A 20,707-nucleotide genomic window follows, 5' to 3' on the forward strand; every position below is an offset into this window, starting at 1 on the left:
TTCCTAGGGGCCAGCCCTGTGGCCTAGTGGTTAAGTTCAGCACGCTCTGCTTTGGCGTCCCAGGTTCGGTTCCTCGGCGTGGACTTACACCACTCGTCCACAGCCATGCTGTGGCAGCGACCCACATACAAGATAGAGGAAGATTGGCACAGATGTTAGCCCAGGGCAAATCTTCCTCAATCAGAAAGAGGAAGATTGGCGGCCAATGTTAGCTCAGGGCGAATCTTCCTCAGCAAAAAAAGAAAAGAAAAGAAACGTTTCCTAAATAGAAACTTCACGAGGCAGCCCAGGCCTGGTACCTGCATTTCTGGGCCTGATAATCAAGTTTAATTCCAGGCCCACCGCTTACTAGATCTGTGATCTTGGACAGGTTACTTAAATTCTCTGTGACTAGAATAATGTTAAGGGAAATCCTTTTCCCCCATCCTGTGTTTCCACAAGGGGGCTAGCTTCCTAAAAGGGAACACTATCAGAGGAGCATTCTGGGCCCTTCTCTTTTCCCCATTACTGGGTCTTTTCCGTAAGATGAGAAGTGATTAATCTGATTGCTGGGACCCACTAGATCTGTCATCTACTGGAGTATACAGCATGTAAACCAAAGCAACAGACCACCGTGCTGAAATTGAGCCCACTTCTCTCTTGCTCTCTGGACCACCACACCCAAATTTGTGGGTTCTCGGCATTCTAGCCATTATACAGTAAACAATAAATGCAGGGCTGGCATCTTGCAGGCCCTGCCAAGACCTCTGCCCTCTTGGTTCCCATTTTTCTGCCTCCAATTGTATAGGTCCCAGGGCCTTGGTTCGAGGTAGTAGGAAATGGGCCCCACCATGTTTCCAACACAGCTTTGCTGACGTGAGGCTGACTCTGTATTATGATTCCTGGTTGGCAACTTGTTTCTATTCTGTTCTCAATTCAGAATCCGAAGGAGAGGAGGGCTGGTTACCCCAAATATGAACTAGTAGGAAGTTGAATAAATGGTAATTTTTTCAAAGTTGAATGAGATATGGTCCTTGTCCCAAGCTGTCTTATAAGTTAGCTTTTCTTCACCCATGTATTTTAGTCTTATTTCTACAATTAAAATTGTAAACCCTTTGAAAGCAAAAATTATATCTCCTACATTTTCTTAGTCCCCATAGCACATAGCCAACTGATGGGCATATACATAGTAGGTGGCACCATAGCTATTTGCTAAATAATTCAACATGTCCTTCCCTCATGGAAAAGATAACATTTCAGTGTTGTTATTATCAGCTAGGAAAGCACTCCAGATGGGAAATACATTCTAGATAAGTATCCATAAATGAGTTTTGGTTTCCAGCTTGTATGCCCCGGAAGTTCATCAACATTGAACTCTTCATGGGTACTTCATCTTGCTTTATGGGTTGTAGGTGCTAAGAGGTTAGCTGATCAGACAATATTAGCTTTTGCTCTACAAAATATGATCTATATTGAACAAAAACCTGGGCCAACAGCCCCCTCTTCTCTGTCACCATCCCCCCCTTTTCATCCCCTCCTTTGGGACTGCCCTTGTTCATATGTCAATTACAGCATGTACTCTATTGAACTATAATTGTCAGTTTATGTGTCTAACCTGTTCCCCATCCCCCCTCTGATAGTGAAGTCCCAAAGGCCATTCATTTGGGTGTCCCCGGAGTCTGTGCTCAGAGAATGTCTGTTAAATGAACAAAACTACAAAAGTAAATTTTGGGAGAAAGTTAAGTCACAGTCATCCTGAGCTGTAAGTGTGACAAGTTGACATCCCAATGAAAGGCTTTAAGAGATAACCCAACCACAGAAGGATGGGCGACCTTTGTGTCTCTGAAAGGAGAAGAGGCAGAAATGAGCTTTAAAAACATTTGTAGGTTTTTTTCCTTGTGGAGTAAACATGGTCTACAGCTGAGTTTTCTTCACGTGAGGGAATGACAGAAACACAGCTGGTTGTGGCCTTCAGCTTCAGCCAGCTGACCAGGGCGCTGCTGATGAAACCTGAGCTTGTGGCCCTGAGCCTGGGGGGCTCCTGCAGGCGTCGGCTCCTCGTCCCTGTGTGCCTGGACAGGTTTTGTTATGCACTGTTTTTGATCTTCTGAACCTCTAACTAAATGATTAACCCTATAAAGTTGACCCTATGGGGCAACGCTGAAACACTTCCCTTGAAAGCTCTTGATGGTTAGCTGGGAGGGCACCACCTCCGCAGATGTCTGATTTTCTTGTTATATTTGAAAATCAGTGACAATTTAAAGTCAGGATTCAGTCACCTGAAGAATCTGTTAAGAGTTACCAGGTTAATTATTCCTTATTTACGTGGACCAGCCTTGAAAATGGTTTTCCTGAAGCGAAGTACCTCTAAACTTGGTAAGTTCTTCATACCCAGTGTTGAATAAATAAGTGAATAATTAACTAAAATATAATGCATTCTTATGCTTAATTGGAGGTAGTTTAAGCCTCTTATGCAAGAGGAGACTCTGACTTGAAATAATGTAGGATAGGGCCGGCCCTGTGGCTTGGTGGTTAAGTGCGCGCGCTGCAATGCTGGTGGCCCGGGTTCGGATCCCGGGTGCGCATCGAGGCACCACTTCTCCGTCCATCCTGAGGCCGAGTCCCACATACAGCAACTAGAAGGATGTGCAGCTATGACATACAACTATCTACTGGGGCTTTGGGGGGAAAAAAATTAAATAAATAAAATCTTTAAAAAAAAAAAAAAAAAGAAATAATGTAGGATAGTAAGCCTCCTAGAGAAATTTCTGTAAGGAAACGTGGTCTGCTGTGAAACTTGAAGCTGGAGGTGAGAGGATGTTGTATTTGACCCAAAGTGGCCTCGGAACTTCTCAGCATGGCCTGAAGTCCAGGTCCATCACTTCATTAAGAGGTGGTCTCAGAATTCATCGCATCATTTAGACTACTCAGACCCAATTGGAACCAGGCACCTCGCACAAGGACCTTCCTTAATCAAAATAAAAAGGAGTTCGCTTTCTTTTTCTGAGTTCCATACAGTCTTCTGGTTTCCTAATCAGGCATCTAGATAGCAATACCAAGTTAGGGCACCTCCAGTAAACTTCCTCCTGTGGTTATTTCATGCCTCTTGGAATGTTTCATTTCAGGAAGGTGACGAAAGCAACCTTGGATCTTCATGGGTAGTTTAACATCCTGGTGCAGCTTTGACCATCCAGTTAATGGAAGATCTGCTTTCCAGATGACTGTACATATGGAGATCAGAAGTTTTTTTCTTTTTGCCTTTTTAGAGTGGTTTTTCATTCAGTTTCTAAATTTGGGGTAAAAGGTCCTCTAGGGAGTATTTTCAGAAGTGTTTGAAGTTTGCATCTAATTTTGGAAGAAAGTTGGAGGCCCACCTGTGTGTGATAGGCACATGTCTCGCACATCTATGCCGATCACAAGGAAGGAGGGCCATCCTTTTGGATCATTCATCGACGTTGATCTTGCGTTTGTATTCAAGTCTGTATCCTTAAAGTTTGATCCCAGAGATGTCTCCCTAATGTCCCTGTTAGGCTTATGCAATTTGCAGGATGTTCGATTGCAGGTGACCACATATGGAGTCATTTAACCCCATGTCTTCCTCCCCAAGTCTCTGTCAACCTGCTCTGTTTACGTTTAGATTCCGTCTTTTGGAAGCTTTCTCTCCTCCCACCATCTCGTGTCTCAGAGACTTTGGGGCCGGCTCCTGTTGCCCTCCTGTGGTTGGCCTTGGGTGCCCCTCAGGCTGGTGGGGTGCCCACACCCGTTGTCCTCAGAGTTGCCCCTTCCATGTGGTGAGGGCCCTTGGCATGATGCCGCGAGTCAGGCAGAGCGAAAACTCATCCTCCTCATCTCACAAACCTGAGGCCGCAGGGTCCTTGGATTGGTTTACCCATGAATGTGCCCAATTTGTTGGTAAAAAATGGCCGATTATCAGCATTTCATAGGGTGGACTTAACAGCCAGTGGGAAAGGCAGGACCAGGTATTCAGCCTCCAGCCCAAGGACTGCCCTGTACCCAACTCCCCTACCTTGTGCTGGTTTCTTCTGGGGAAATGTCCCTGAAATTGAGATGGCCCCCACCATACTTCTTGATTGTAGTCACTACTGGGATGCAAGCAAAGGCACTGGGGTAGATCTCTCAAGTGTCTGTTGCATCAGAGGAGTGTGGGAGACTCTGTGATGCCAAAGTGAAGCCACGAGGTTAAAAATGTTTTTAATTGGTTATTTTTAATTTAATTTTTTGATAACATTTACATAATTTAAAAATCAAACTAGTATTAAAAAGTCTACATTGAGAATCTTTCCCCACCCAACACCTACCATCTAGAAGTGATCATTTGTATTAGTCTCATGTGACTCTTTTAGAGTATGTTTTATGGAAATACAAGTAAATATGAATATGTATTATTCCCCCATTTTTAAAACAAAAAGTAGTGTGTCGTACAAACACTATTCTGCACTTTGCTTTTATCACGTACCAGTATGTTTCAGAGAGCTTTCTATCTCAGTATATTGGGAGCTAACCTATTCTTTACAGTTGCGTGGATTCCATTGTAAGTATGTATTACAGTTTATCTATTTTCCTGTAGCTGGAAATTGGGCTACTTCTAGTATTTTGCTATTATATGCCTTGTTGCAATGAGTAACTTTGTATATACATCATTTTGTACATTTGCATCTACCTGTATCTATACATTTATTCTCAGAAGTGGAAGTGCTGGGTCAGCAGGAAAGTTCATTTATAACTTTGATAGGTATTGCCTAATTGTCCTGCAAAGGGCTTGAACTGTTGGCACTCCGACCATCTGTGTATGAGATGCCTGTTTCTCTATGTCCTCACCGACAGAGTGTGTGTCCATCTGGGAGATAAGGAATGGGAGGCGAACTTCTAAGGGAAGTCTCGGTTTCTTACCTTGCCCCTCATTTGCAGTGGGAATCCTGCACAGTTCCCAGAGCTGGTGCAGGTGTCGGTTCCGGTGGAGATAACACCTCGCCATGGCCAGGGGCAGCTTACGCCAGCCCTAGTGACACACATGGAATGGACGCACGTGGCCACTTGCAGAATTTCCTGCAATGGAAAGTTGGGCATGCATTCATTATTCACCTAACGGGGAACACTAGATCTAAAGAGCACACCAGTATTTACTGAAACAGGAAAGGAAATTGTTCCACCACAGCGTACTCTGTACCAGACGTTAACGCTCGTTTCTCAGCTGTTAACCTTATTTCTAGGGGCTGAGTTGGAGAGAGATATCCTAAGTCACAGAGGAAGTCTTGCTAAACCTGGAACTTCCATACCCGAGGGGATACTTTTTTGAGGAAAGATTTTGCACTTGCCCCAAGATTCATAATGAAATAATTAGTACTTTATAGGATAAATTAACTGCCGGGGTGCAATGTCACTGTTGAACTTGGACGCAACTTTGCTAGGCTTCTCCCTTAGAGTTCCAGGCAGTCCTCTGCCTTATACGCGTGATCTGAGCCTCGATAACATCCCCACACTTGGAAAAGCATATATTCCAGGTCATCCTCACGTAACTTCTTACCATTCTCATTGGAAAGATCAACTCTCAATCTTATTTTTCTCTGAGGACAGTGTGCTCTGTTTAGAAGAAATTCCCTTTAGTTCCACTGCCTAGAAAAGTGTGGTAAATGGAGCCTGGCAGGATGGTTATTCAATCCAGATGGACATTCTTCTTTTTCACAGAATTTTTGCCAGGGCCACTTTAAAGGGGAAAGCCACTCCTCTTCCCCTCTATGGACTGGTTGCTTTGATGACTGTGTGACCTACACAAGAAATAATTCCTGGGCATAAGGGTGGACTGCCAGAAGCTAACTGACACGCCACTGACAAATGCACGTTTTCTTTTGTTAGTACCTCTGAAGGCTTTCACGACAGGCCTTTCCAGTTCTGTTCTCAGGCTCCTTGCAGCTGCTTCTCTAGAAGTCTCGTCTCTTCCGAGGGCTGACCATGGCCAGAAGCAAGGTGTTCTGGCTTCTGTGCCATCATCATCCAACCTGCTGCACACAGTCAGAATGTCATCCCAGGTGTCTGTTCTGCATCAACTCTGTGGCTGTGGGCTCCATTTTGCCTGCCATTCAGGCCAAGGGTCTCTGGGTACCCCTTTGGTGGCAGAGAGCCCTCATGAGGTCTCCACTCCGTCACCCTCGTCCCTGTGGCAATCTTGACTCAATCGCTCTAGTCGGCACAGTCTGAGTCCGCTGCTCTGTGCATGCTGGACCACCTGTTCTGCTGTCTTTGGGGCCCTAACTAGGTGTCTGAGTGACTCCCCGAGAATAAATTTGAGGTCGTCTTGCTATACCTTCCTTTTCAGTCACATCTCAGCCCCTCAGCTCTGTTCTTGAGTGACAAGACAAATGGCATGGGTCACAAGTGGGGTGGCCTAGGGTACCAGGCCTCCAGACTTTGAGGGGATTAGCTTAGGGTACTCAAAAGAGAGATTTTCTGTCACAAGTATTTTTTTAAAAAGACACATTGGCACTTGGGTCTTGATTGAAATCATGCCTACGCAAGCGGAGTTGACACAGGTGTGTTTGGCAGCTGCAGTTACTGGTCTGAAAGCAGTCGGTTCTGTTCCAGTGCCTGAAGAGATCTTCTCAGGGGAAAATGTCCTAACGTTTCAAACAAGTTACCTTCATGCCCAGTTTTGACACTGTGTCCTGTTAAGTATGCACGTATGGTTGGTACCTTGAGGGAATAATTCAATATTGAGAAGAGGGTAGTAAGGGAGAAACTTTAGGTTTATATTCAACCTCTGTGGAATTAGTGTGTAAACAAACTGCTTATCAGGAATGATCATAAGGGGCTTTGCTTAAATAAATAAGAAATTGGTGCATAAGGTCTGCAGGATCTCTCTGCCCAGTAGACCTTCCTCAACATAGAAGAGACCACATCCACATCTGACCCCATTTGGAAAGAAGCATGCGAGCCAGCCCTGGCTTAAGTTCCATTTCCACCACACGCCGGGCGTGTTATACCGAGCTTCTCTGGGCCTCAGCTTTCTCAGCTGTAAACTATGGATAATTAGATTTTTACCTCAAAACTAATAAATGTTAGCGATTATTTTTAATCACTTTTAATACAAAAAGAAGTTTGATATTACTTACTTATCCAGCTGCCCTGAGCATCTTCCAACAATCCCCCCATACATCGCCACCACCGATACTGTGTTTATTTATAGGTGCTATGTAGAAACCCAGCCTCGTCCTGTTGCGTAGATTAAATGTATTGGTGTTGAGTCTACACGTCTTCTGTAGGAGTTAGTGTTCACTGAAAAGGGATGGAGACAAACACGCTCTCGCAGTCTCAGCGCTCATGGAGCCACAGAATTGGATGTTTCCGTGTAGGTACATTCTGTTGGCTTAAGTGATGTGGCTATTTTCTGACCAGCCATATGGATCTTTTGTCATCTGAGTGAGATGTTAATATTTTCCTTGTATTTTATAGTAGCTCTGGCGCACAGCCAGTCTCTTGAAGAGGGTCCACATGGCTCATTATGCACAGGGCCCGGAAACCGGCTTGCTTCAGTATGCCATTCAGAACAGTGACCCTTAGAAGATGTGGGGGCTGGGGTGGGCAGTGGGCAGGGGAACACATTCAAGTATTTTTGCTCCTGCATTAAGCTACAAATAATGAGCACTTTCCCGTGCTTTACAGTAAGTAATTAAAAGAAATTATAGAGTTGGATGCAAAACTAATCCGAAGAACAACTGTGTGTGTGGAACCACCAGTTTTCTCTGCGTGTGCAGAAGGCTAATCCTGGTGAACACTCAGAACGTTGGGTTTCTGCGGAAGGGGTTGCGTGTCCACACATGTTTTGGCGTCTACCCACATGCTTCCACATGGTGCGACTGCACCCCGGAGGAAGAGCGCCGTGCGTGCATGTGCGCGTCAGTGGAATTTAACAAACTGGTTCCTGAAGATGGTCTCATAAAGGTGAGCAGCAGGCAGCTAACAGCCGCCTTCTGCTAATTTTATCTTTTCCCTAGAATTTCTTGATAGTAGTTTTAACAAGAATGCTATTCTTTTGTCTCTAGAAGCATCTTATCTGTCCGGTTTCTCCCTCCACCTATTTTCACCTCTCTTGCTTTTTTAAATTTAATGTTCTATGTACTTCAGAGGAGGGAGTCTAATTTAGAGAGGGCTCTTCATCAGGTGGGAATTGTCTGTCCCATCTTCCATTTTTCCCCTTCTGAATTAATGGCGTTGAAACCTTCCAGTTTGGACCTAAGATGGGTCTAATCATGTACAGATATTCTTTCTATAATGGAAATTGCTCAGATAACTAATTAACCACAGGAATACGCTGGCTGTGGAAAATTTCAGGAGCACCATCTGTGGAAAAACTGAGAAGGGCATGCCTTTACCGCAGCTCTGGGGTCCATTAAGAGTGTGTTTGTGTGGCGATGGTGCCTAGTGGCTGTTGGCTCACAGCTGTCAAAAGTCCCATAGCATCTCATGGCAGGAACTTGGCGTGCCCAGCAACACCCTCAAAGCAACCTGTTGATTTGAATTTGCCAATTCAGACAGAGGGCAGACGGGTCTTACTTTCTTTCTCTGTTTTGCCTTGTTGTTTTCGTTTCTTTTTTTTTTAATTGTAATTGTTCTGGCATGTTCCTGATCTCCATATTATAGCAAACTTTTTTTCTTTAAGGGGGATTCCCTTTATCCTCTGGTTGGAGAGAGTGACTCCATGTTCTCCCCTTAGGGGCAAAGAATCCAGTTGCATCACCCCTGCATTTTTTTTAGGCACAGAGCATGCTTCTTCCCAGGAACTGGAGGACAGTGCTCTGCTTTCACAGCATCCCCTGGTAGTAGGTATTCCTTGTTTGTGATCTGGAGGAGGCTGTCCCTTAGCTGTGTTGACATCTGCGCTATGTGGGGCTCAAGGTGGAACCCAATAATACTGGGCATACTGCCTGGAAAAATAGGGTTCTGTGTCAGCTCAGCCCCACCCATTTGCAAATGATTCCACAGCAACACTATCAGGTTCATTTGCATGTGTACTGGTGAACTGGGTGACTTCTTGGTGTTTGGAAACTAGCCGTCTTTGCAGTCCTTTGTAAAAAGCCTAAACAGTGGACCAGTCTCCAGTTCTGCTTATGAAACCACCCCATCAACTCCCTGATGATGATGTTCAACTCAAAAATTTTTGTACTTTTCTTTGGAAATCTGCCTTAATTTTTACGACTTTGGGTCCTTCAGTCTTAAAACATGATCCCAAATGTTGGAATCCCACGGAGAAATGGGGTTGCCTGCTGGGCACCCCACTGAAGTAGAATCAGATTTGAGTTGGAGAGGGGATTCTGGTGCTTGATACTTACACTAACGTACTCGAGAGTTTTGTTGTTGTTGTTGCTGCCGCTACTGTTGTTTTGTTTATTTATTGTAATTTCATGGTACTTGGTAGGAGATAGCTGGATCTGTTAAGTTTTAGGACAAGTCTAGAAATAAAAGAGTCACCATTGGGTGGTGAGTCAGTTCTTTCTGCCCCTAACTCTATTACACCATTTTGGGCCAGAAGGAACTCACAAGGATCAGAGACATCTGGCTGAAAGTAATATTACTGTGCCTGGAAATCTGCCACCTGCTGTAGCTGGTCGTATCATTTCCAGTATGATTCTGATTGAGTGAGTGATGTTACGCTGTGTAAGAAATCAGAGAGGCCAGTTAAGCTTGCACTCGTAGCATTGAGATAAAAATTAGAGATTGAGTGCAAGTCCAGATTTAGATCAGCAGTACTCTATATAATTCTCATTCAACCAATCACGTTTATAGGTGTCCTGCACTTTATGGTATAAACACAATAGTGGAAAAGCCAGTTGACAGAAAGGGAACCCAGGTTTTACTTAATACCATTACAAAAGCAAAAATGTTTCCCCACATGGTAAATGTCCCCATAAAACAAGTAGAACCAAGAAGGAAAGATGACAGGTAAGCCCATGGAAGGATCCAAATGTACCATAATACTCCAATTGACGTTCACCACTTCATCTCCTTATCTTAAGTAGCTTCCTTTCTCTTTAGCATTTCGTCCAGTGCTTCTCAACTTGAATGAGTATATGAATCACCTGGAAGTATATGAATCTTGTTGAAATGCAATTCTGATTTCGTAGGTGGAGTGGATGGGATGCAGGAGGAGAACTGAGATTCTGCATTTCCTATAAGCTCCTAGGTGATGCTAATGCTATCAGCCCACGGATCACACTTTGAGAAGCGAGGCTTCGTTCAAGTTCAGCCCATGGAAGTTTATCCTTACCTACATTTCCTAAAACTTATTTCAGGCCCCATGAATTTCTCCTTTGTTGTAGTATTTTTAGTAACAAATTTGAATTGCATTAATACACTTAATTTATAAATGTAACACTCAAAAAATTACCTGAAATTTGAGACTTCAGGTTGTATAAAATGATTTTTGTACTTGAAATTTTTCTATAAATTTGAAGTGTGTGTGTAAGTACAATGTAAATGCCTGCATTACAGTGATGTTTGTATCTCCCTACTCAACATTTCCAGAGTCATTTTCCCTTTACCAGAAAATTTTCCCCATGATTTCACAGTGGTTGTAGAGATCAACACCTATCATCAAATGTGACGTATACTTGATAATTTTTCCAGGTCTTTCCTTACAGAGCAGGTCACTGAAACTTCATGGAACCAGGTAGATAGTATCTTCTAATTAACATTACTGTCTACCATATATGGGAATTTGATAAAGAATACATTGTTTTTGGCAGTTTAGTAGTTAGAATATCAAGTCTGAGTTTTGCTTTAGTTCGTCATAACAAATCCCATCTGAAAGTCTGAAGAAAACAGAATCCTCATTAAAGAAGTTAGGCTTTTTAATTGAATGTTAAGTGCCCTTTAGTTCTTGTAATCTAAAAAACAGTAGTTAAAAAACAAGTTTTAGGGGCTGGCCCCGTGGCATAGTGGTTAAGTTTGGCGCACTTTGCTTCGTCGGCCTGGGTTCAAGGGTTTGGATCCTGGGAGCAGAACTACACCACTCATCAGCCATGCTGTGGTGGTGACCCACATACAAAATAGGGGAAGATTTGCACAGATGTGAGCTCAGGGCCAATCTTCCTCAACAAAAAGTAAGCAAATAAATAAATTTTAAAAAACGTTTTTAGACAGTCTACTCATTTGATTTGCAAGTGATTTGTGTATGCTTGTTGCCAAGACTTTCTTATAGAATAGAGACATGCACTGTTGGGCAGTGTTACTCTAGAGAGGAGGCAAAGGAAGAAGGCAGGGCGTGGGTAGGACCACCCGCTCTGGTGGCCCTGGCTCTCAGGGATTTTTCCTGGGTTACAGTAGAACCACAGGTTTCCTAGGACAGTGGTGATGGAAGCACTTAGAGACCATTGGATGGTGGCAGCTGTGCCTGGGGTTGGAATGCCAGGTGGGTGTTCTCAGCCTAGACCTGGTTCTTGGGCCAGGCAGTTTCTACCCCTTATTCCAAAATTCATTCCATCATTACAGCTCACTTTAAGACTTCCTGCTCTTACTTTAATTGCACCTCCCTGAATACCATACAAATATTACCAGCAGGAAGGGAGCTGAGTCATTTAGGTGTGTGAGGACCTAGTTTGTGCAAGGTGCTGTAGAAATTGGGGTAATTCAGAGGAGAATTCCCAGCCCCTATCCTAATGGAGAATATGGTCTAGTTTTACTCTTCAGTAAGGTAGGTCTCTGACCAATAGAAAAATCCTTACTTTTTGAGGAATGGGCTGGGGAATAGAGGGGATTAATAGAGGACCAGTGCTATAGTGCTTTCTATCAAAGATGTATGTAAATTTAACTATCAAATTAATGATTCAGGGAAATATACTTTTTTTTCATGGTAGTTACATGTATGTATCACTCTGGGTTTGAACTAAGAACGAGCAATTTCTCTGGCACTCTTAGTGAGGCCAAGTACTGTCTGCAGGTGTCACCCAACCCCATGGGCATACTAAGGGATCAGAGAGGACTCTGGTATAAGGGACTGTGTTTTGTAGGAAGTGTAATTAGATGCCTTGGACATAAACTACATTATTGTTAAAAATTACGTTTTTAAAGACACTGCCTTCAACGCTTTAAAACATTATCAGATATCATTTTTTGAAATATTTATTAGTTTCAGTTGATTGGTCATTCGGGTAAGTATGACCTGAATGCATCTGTAATGATCGTTAACATTTTTTCTCCTCATTTTTTTTTATGGATTCCCACTACCAATTATTTTCTTTGAAGAATGTGAGGTTTTTTGTTTTAGGGTGTTTTTTAGTCATCTTGGCTGAGCAATATATACTTAAGGGGAAAATAATATAGAAATAATACAGAGGGGTGGGAGATACTAGTCCCTGTATTTGAAGGCCTAGTTTTCCTTTGGAAACTGAGATTCTGACCTTGTTCTATCAGGGGAACCACAGCGAGTGGATGAGTTGATTAAAAACTCTGATCCTCTTTCCTCCTGTATGAAATGGGGATAATTATAGTTACCTGCACCTCTAGGGTCCTATGAGTCTTAATTACTTACTAGTTGCAAAGCGTTTAGAGATCTTTGAATTAAAAGTGCTGAGCAGTGGAATCCAAGTTCAGGGTAATTGTAACTGGAATGAGAGATTATATTCCCACCTTCGCTTCACGGCCCTCCATGCTGTCCTTCAGCCAACCCCAGTGGTACTCGTGGTTACCACACAGCTCCGCACAATTCTCTCTGATCCCTTTTCTTCTTGCAACTCACTTCAGGCTAAAAATAAATAAATAAATAAATAAATTGATGAAATTAAAGGATACACGCAGACCCTTAACCCCAACCCCACACTTAAGTAACTACTTACTATTTGTGTTTCAAGCTCAGTAAGCACCATGAATAAAATCAGTGAATGAGTTTGTCTCTTCCAGTCTGTCATTCTTTCGGGTCCTCCTACAGGTGGTGATAAACTGGGCTTCTCGAAGGCTTCCCCCTGCTCAGAAACTCTCATGGGCCCTTCCGTGCCTGTGAGGCAAGGTCCAAATTCTTTAGCATCACCCTCAGAGCCTTCCAAAGTCTGGCAGTCATCCACTCTGACTTCTCACCATTCCTGTGCCAGAACTCTTCTCTCCAGAAACTTACTCCATGCCGTTAACCAACCTGCCGTCCGTCTGCTGTCATTTCTGGATAAGTGTAAATCCTTTGCAGTCTTCTTCATAAAGCGTTCTTCATTCTCTAACTGGATGTGATCTCCTTCTCCTTGTAGAATTTTATCTATACTTTTCCTGGGTGGTTTCTACCTTTGTATTTGAGTTACTTACATATATGTCCTACCTCCCTCCTAGACTATAAGACTTGAGAGTAGATCCCATGTCTGATGAATGAACAAACAAAAGTAAGGCTAATAGATGCATGTAGTGAAACTGCATACAAAGTAAAGATTATCTTGATTTACAAGATTTTCTTAAGGTGGTCTTTTAGTAGGTTTGCCTCATGTATGTTAGGAATTAAATATTAATTGATAATTTCTTCAACATTATCATTGTCCTTTTTGCTTATAGGACTGTCTAAGATGAGTAGCCATATCATCTTTAAACTGTATTTTCTTTAATTTTATGCTCATAGACAAACCAAAGGGACTGAGAGCAAACAGAGCTTTGCATTTTTTTCCTGGATGCCTGAATTACTCATACTATTGTTTGGTTTTTCTTCTTAGCTTTGACCATGGAAACTTGGTTCTAACATATCTAAATTTTTGCAAAGCTTTGTTTAGAGGAAGACCACATTGTCTAAAATTCCATCCACTGAAGTAATCAGGCCTTAAACTTGAAGAGTCTTGGAGATCATGATTAATCCAATACTCTGAAGTAGTAGCTTAAGGTGCTGCCTTTGGAAAGTTGGGCTCCAGGATACACATAACTGCAGAAAACAGTCCAGATTGTATAAGCTCCTTCTTTGCCCACTCTTAGCAGTGTAGCCTCCCTCCTCCCTGCAGTTAAATGTTCTAAACTGGCCGTATGTCCCGATGACAAGAGCTTAGACAAGGAGACAGGTAATCTATTAGCTTTGTGATATCTGATATGTTACTTGACCTCTCTGAACCATAAATGCTTCATCTCTGTAGTGGGGATAATAATACCGGTCCTGTCTCTTCATAACAATCAAATTAGGGGATACTTGTGAAAGTTCGTAGTCTTTTAAACACATATAAGTTATTACTCCAGCATGCTGTCACAGATATTCATCTGGGTGAATATTTAAGACTTATGAGTCATGCTTAAAACGAAATCGTATTTCTACTTTGTTGATTTTCTTTTAGCCCTCTGTACTAGATTTAGTTTTTTGAGAGCAGGGCTAAAAAAACCTATAGCATTTTATAGATGTGGTTGAGTTGATGGTTGTAAGCCTTGGAGCAGAATTAGACAGTGCCAATGAATTTGTTATGTATAAACAGATATATAGACTAACGATCTGCTTAGCAATATTGCACAGCCTCTTTATCTTTTGTGTAATAAAGACTCATCTGAAGAGCTAAAATGTAAGAATTGTCATGGAAGCTCTTACTTAAACCTTTATCATTTCCTAATACAGTGTATAAAATTATTGAAGAGGTTAACAGAAGAAAAAAGGAAAAGACTGAAAATTCCAAATTTTGCTGCTATGATTATTCCTGACTATTGTCTAAGTCTCCTGTTGATGTGATAGAAACAGAGCTACACAGGGAGTAGTATGGTGTACTGTTATTTGCTTTTTAATGATTAAAGTAAAGTTCTACCCTATTAGAGAAACTCAGGAGGTTGCTCATGGCTGATAATTGCCATCCATCAAATCCCTTAGAGCTGATAGTTTGGGTTTAGCACAGCCTATACTTGACCTAATAATTTCAGTGAGTTCACTGGTGACTCCCAAATGGAAAGGCTTCCCACAAAATTAATGTCAGAACTGTCTTTTCCCGTGGTTTAATAAACCCATCAGTAAGTTTTTACTGAGTACTATTATTATCTTATTCTGTGTTAAGCATTATGGGGGTTCAGACATGAACATTCCCTCAGAGAGCTTATCATCCAACTGAGGACTTACCATAATTAGCAAATACAGTTAACAGTTAACAAGTGAGTAGGGAGTGAAGTACAAAATGAGACGTACGGCAGAACTTTAGAGAAGGAGGGCAGTGTGTGCTGGAGGAATTAGAGAAGGTGGCATGGATGATCTGATGCTTGAACTGGGTCAGGAAGGATAAGCATGATTTAGTCAGAGAGAAAGGAGTTTGCCAGGAGACTAGAACGAGTCACTTCCAGGCAATAATGTGTATAGGGCTCCCAGGACTCTGGCCTGATCAGAGCAGAGGTGATGAAGCCTTGAGTAATATGAGAAAGTTAGCTAAGTAGGGTGGGGCCAGATTTTGGAGGGTGTTGGATACTAGGTAAAAGGAGGTTAGATTTGATCTGGCGGAACAAAAAAGCCATTGCAAGTTTTGTGTAAGAGAGTGATAAGATGAGAGGGTTAGGCAGCGGTCATCAGAGTTAAATGGAGCAGAAAGGATGTCAGATACATTGGGGGGACATTGTAATCACAAAATGGGATGCTGAGGGCTGAGCAAGATAATGGCAGTGGGATGGAGAGAAAGGGATGGACAGGAGAGATGTTTTAAAGGAAAAATGAGCAGGACCCCTCCTCTGACTGGATTTAAAGGCTTTACAAGAAATGTATTGTCGGACTTGATGCCAAGATTTCTAGCCTGCGGCCTGGGTGGTCCAGAGTATCAAGAAACCATTGTCAGAAAAGTTAGGAAGTAACATCTCTCCAACAAGAAGCATTGAGTTTGACTTCAAGGCTCTGTAAGAGTGGGCAGTTGGCCTTGCAGAAGCTTCCCTGGAGGCGGGGCTGGGCTCTGTCACCAGGTAGTGAATGGCTGAATCTGTGGACGGTCAGCTGTGAGGAAGGCCCGCATTCAGGCCTCAGTCATATTTACTCAGATGCCCTTTGTTCCTCTGAGATACTTGCTGTGGAACTGATGAGAAAGTGATATATAAAGAACTAACTATTTTTCTAACCAAAAAGTTATTAATAAAAAGATAAATGAGACCAGTGAAAGGCAGGATAAAGTGCCTTAAGCCAAGTATAGAGAAGGGTATCGTTGAAAGACTCATTACTGTGGGAGTGATAATAGAACCAATTTCTAGCTCTGGTTTAAGATGCCTCGGTACCTTGGGCCATTGTAAGCAGTTAGTGTGGGCACTTAGTAAATACTTGTTAAACTTACTCTGATTCATTAAATCTCAGGTGCACATTTTCTTTTTCATATTTTTAACATCTCTGCAGTTGGGCCATGCCTGACAGTTGATGTCGTTTCATCGTTACTGTTGGCTATGCAGCAGTCATAACACAGTTATCATCGCGTTAGCTCATTTATTTTGCTTAATTTTCTTTTTTACATATGCATAAAAGTTATGTATGATAAAATGTGTCCAAATAAGTCTACAAGAACTCTCTTTAATAAGTATACAAAGCAGTTCTAAGTGATAAAGAAAGCAATAGTTTAATTGGCTGCATTTTTTGTTCGTGGTACTTGAAAGGGTGTGTTTTATAATGATGGTATCTTAGACTTAATGAAATATGGCATTAAAAGATAGCTGATCACAGCAAATCTCTAGCAGTGTGATGTAGATGGCTGGAGTAAAATATTCTAAATTTGCATTCTTTCATCGACCTACATTTGAGGTGTCCCTTGGGTTGTTTTAATTTGGACTGGGAACATGAGGAGAAAGGGTTTTCATTCAATGGTGTAAGTACCGCCTGCCAGGAATAGAAACCTCCTTGTAGGATCCATTGCTTTGATGGTGAGAAGCCAGAACATTCAGAAAAGTTTAGGTATTAGCAGAATGGATTATCTGCATTTTCTTCAAACCAGCGTGCCCTTCCTCATCTCAGACCATGGTGCAGTTCTGAGCATGCTTGCTGTTTGTGCAAAGTGAGAGTGAGTCTATGTGGAAATTTGTTGGTGTTTGCGGATGGTGATAACGTCCCTTAGTGGTAGAAAATGTGGTCTCTTATAAAAGTGGAGCACAGAAACGTTTGGTCCTCACTCACAGGGTCACAGCCATTTCTGCAGTATGAGCTACGGACTGGAGGTAGGCTGCCTTCCTGTCCGTGACACTTCATGGACAGAACAACAGTCCCTTTTCCTGCTGATGGACAGCAGAACAACTATGGCCCGTGTGTGTCTTTTGTCAGTCCTTGCTCCAGAACTGAGAAGTAGCAACCAAGCTAGGGTGTTGGGGCTGGGGATGCTTCTCTTGACTACTAACGGACACGACGCTGCAGGTAAGTGATTGAAGTCCTTCACCATCTGATGGTGGCCTTGGGTTGGTCTGTAGGTATGTTTTCATTCTGCTTATTCATCCACCCTAATTGGCTTCCCAGAGCATGCCTACAGATGCAGAGCCACATTTAGAGTATTGCAACCCTCTGGCAAACAGGAAAAGATTAATTTTGTGGTGTGCTGTTCAGGGACTTCCCAGGAAACTTCAAAAGCACAGGAAGAAGCACTAGCTGCCTATACCAAAAGGTGCAGAATGCCACTCAGCTTTTTAAAGGTATGATCAACTCAGAGCGCGCGCGCGCGCACACACACACGCGCGCGACCACATTTCCAATAAAAAGAGAAGCTGAGCTTTCTTAGATGGGTCTGTATATGCTCCAGAGAAGCCAAGGGGTGAGGGGCTCTGAGAGTTAGTGGAGATAAATGTGGATCCGCATGTGGGAGGCATTTGAAATTGACCCTAGTGCCTTTTAAGGCTGACGTTTCTAATTTTCTCCCAAGCAGACACGTTGTTTTCATGTTATCAGCCCCAGGCATAGACACATCATTAAAATCAATGTGTAGAAAATGATTTCTGTTTGGAAATAAGCAAAACATTTTCAGTTATGACCACCCAGGTGTAGTAGGAAAACCCTAGAGCTGGAGTTAGGAGCCGGATTCTAATAAACTTTCCTCATGACACAAGGCAAGTCTTCTGTGGCCTTTGGTTTCCTTGTCTATAAAACGGGATGGCTCCATGAAATTACCTTTCTTCTTTGCTCTAATAGGTTATCTCTATGGGAGGAAAAAACGTCCACGTGAAGGCTCCTGAGAGCTCCCTGACTTCTGTTTCACTGTATGTTCAGGCCTAGATACCGTATGGCTAGAAAGGCCCACCCAGACCCTCAGGCCACTACTGTTCCTGTCACACATTCCTGCAATAGGAACATGTTGCACACTTGAAAAAAACATTACTATTACACTTGCTGTTGTTGCTTAATAACATTTGTGATTCTGTGTTTCTTGTGACAGCAGAGATCATTAAAAATTAAACTTCCAAAGCTGCTAAAGTGAGAGGAAGGAGAACTTGAAGCCACAATTTTTTCACTTGCTTAGAAGCCATCTAACTGGGGTTTATATACTAAATCTTGGGGCGAACACTGCCCGTCTCTAGTTTATATTAAACCACATACAGCACACTACTGACATGAACTTGTGTCTGGTGCAGCTGGAGTTTATCACCAATACGTAAAAATCCCTGACCCTGCAGAATGGCCTGGAATTACAGTCAGATGGGCTGCGTTGCATCCTGCCAAAGAAAGCCCTAACCGGTTTTGTGTCCTGTCTCTGCTTTCTCCCCACAGTTCCACCAGGTGAGAAGAGTGATGACCATCCTTTTCCTTACTATGGTTATTTCATACTTCGGTTGCATGAAGGCTGCCCCCATGAAAGAAGCAAACGTCCGAGGACAAGGCAGCTTGGCCTTCCCAGCTGTGCGGACCCATGGGACTCTGGAGAGCGTGAATGGGCCCAAGGCAGGCTCAAGAGGCCTGACATCGTTGGCTGACACTTTCGAACACGTGATAGAAGAGCTGTTGGATGAGGATCAGAAAGTGCGGCCCAGTGAAGAAAACAATAAGGACGCGGACTTGTACACTTCCAGGGTGATGCTCAGTAGTCAAGTGCCTTTGGAGCCTCCTCTTCTCTTTCTGCTGGAGGAATACAAAAATTACCTGGATGCTGCAAACATGTCGATGAGGGTCCGGCGCCACTCTGACCCGGCCCGCCGCGGGGAGCTGAGCGTGTGCGACAGCATTAGTGAGTGGGTCACGGCGGCGGATAAGAAGACTGCAGTGGACATGTCGGGCGGGACGGTCACGGTCCTGGAGAAGGTCCCTGTGTCGAAAGGCCAGCTGAAGCAGTACTTCTACGAGACCAAGTGCAACCCCATGGGTTACACGAAGGAGGGCTGCAGGGGCATCGACAAAAGGCACTGGAACTCCCAATGCCGAACTACGCAGTCGTACGTGCGGGCCCTCACCATGGATAGCAAAAAGAGAATCGGCTGGCGGTTCATAAGGATAGACACTTCCTGTGTATGTACATTGACCATTAAAAGGGGAAGATAGTGGCTTTATGTTGTATAGATTATATGGAGACAAAAATTATCTATTTGTATATATACATAACAGGGTAAATTATTCAGTTAAGAAAAAAATAATTTTATGAACTGCATGTATAAATGAAGTTTATACAGTACAGTGGTTCTACAATCTATTTATTGGACATATCCATGACCAGAAGGGAAACAGTCCTTTTGCGCACAACTTTAAAAAGTCTACATTACATTCCTCGATAATGTTGTGGTTTGTTGCCGTTGCCAAGAATTGAAAACGTAAAAAGTTAAAAAAAAATAATAATAAATTGCATGCTGCTTTAATTGTGAATTGATAATAAACTGTCCTCTTTCAGAAAACAGACAAAAAAAAAAAAAACCAACAAAAATCTGAACCAAAACCTTCCGTTTACATTTTAGACAGTAAGTATCTTCGTTCTTGTTAGTACTCGATCTGTTTTACCGCTTTTAACTTCTGATACGTTGGAATTAAAACAATGTCAAGGTGCTGTTGTCATCGCTTTACTGGCGTAGGGGACGGGGAACGGGCGGGGTATATTTTCGTTTGTTTTGTGTTTCTTTTGTTTGTTTTGTTTTGTTTTTGTTTTTCTTTTAGTTCCCATAGGGAGTAGGGATGGGGAAGGAATTCCTTCAGTATATATTCTGATTAAGAAAAGACTCATTTGTATGTTGTAAAGATGTTTGCAATATCAGTCAGATGACTGGAAAGTAAATAAAAATGGAGGCGACTGAACGAGGTGCTCACCGGCTTCCTGGGACGCACCTCCTCGGCGGGCGCCGTGGGCCATGGTCAGGGGAGCTCTTCTGTCAGAGAGACCACCTTTACTTTGAGCACATTCTTTCCCCTCTCCCCCCTTGCTCCTCTCTTTGTTTCGTTTTCGCTCAAGGAAGAAAAATCAGTTATGCGTTCTGAAGTATTTCACCACTACTGTGAACAAGTGAACAGACTCTGTCATATCGTGGCCCTCGTGTAAGCATGGAGAACAGGGATTTCCTTTTTTTAGAAGAGAAAAAGAACAATAAAATAACTCAAAAATAAATATTCTTTTTTATGAGGGGTAAACAGTTGGGTAAATCTTGGTAAGGCTTAAAAAAAAATCACGGTAAGGCTTAAAAATGTCTTGCAAGCAAAAGGGGGAGTTCTGTATGGACACAGAAATGCCTAGCTCAGAGCAGGAGTCCACACTGCCAGTGACATGAGACTGACCAGCCATCTGGAGGCTGTGTGGAGCAGACATGTCATTTCCGGGCGGTGCAGGGGGAATTTCTGAGTGGCCATCCTGAGGTCTAGGTGGGGGTGGGGAATGGTACT

At 42.9% G+C, this 20,707-nt stretch overlaps 1 protein-coding gene across 8 annotated transcripts in view; it reads left to right on the forward strand.

The window, feature by feature from the left end:
- BDNF (brain derived neurotrophic factor) overlaps positions 1 to 19,517 on the forward strand; it is a 33,536-nt gene extending 14,019 nt beyond the window's left edge. For 4 of the 8 annotated variants that reach the window (XM_087433066.1, XM_004418543.2, XM_014783686.2 and 1 more), the window contains exon 2: positions 18,623 to 19,517. In XM_087433066.1, the coding sequence (XP_087289192.1) occupies positions 18,623 to 19,387 (765 nt within the window). In that variant the 3' untranslated portion in view covers positions 19,388 to 19,517. Of the gene's footprint in view, positions 1 to 7,702; positions 7,936 to 10,424; positions 17,554 to 17,578; positions 18,115 to 18,622 lie in introns of those variants that run through there. The other 4 variants (XM_087433067.1, XM_087433065.1, XM_087433071.1 and 1 more) reach the window with 4 other exon arrangements.
- Positions 19,518 to 20,707: the final 1,190 nt, after the last annotated feature.

Source organism: Ceratotherium simum, chromosome 7 (assembly GCF_057802395.1).
Source record: "Ceratotherium simum simum isolate JZ-2026a chromosome 7, ASM5780239v1, whole genome shotgun sequence".
Lineage (NCBI taxonomy): Eukaryota > Metazoa > Chordata > Mammalia > Perissodactyla > Rhinocerotidae > Ceratotherium > Ceratotherium simum.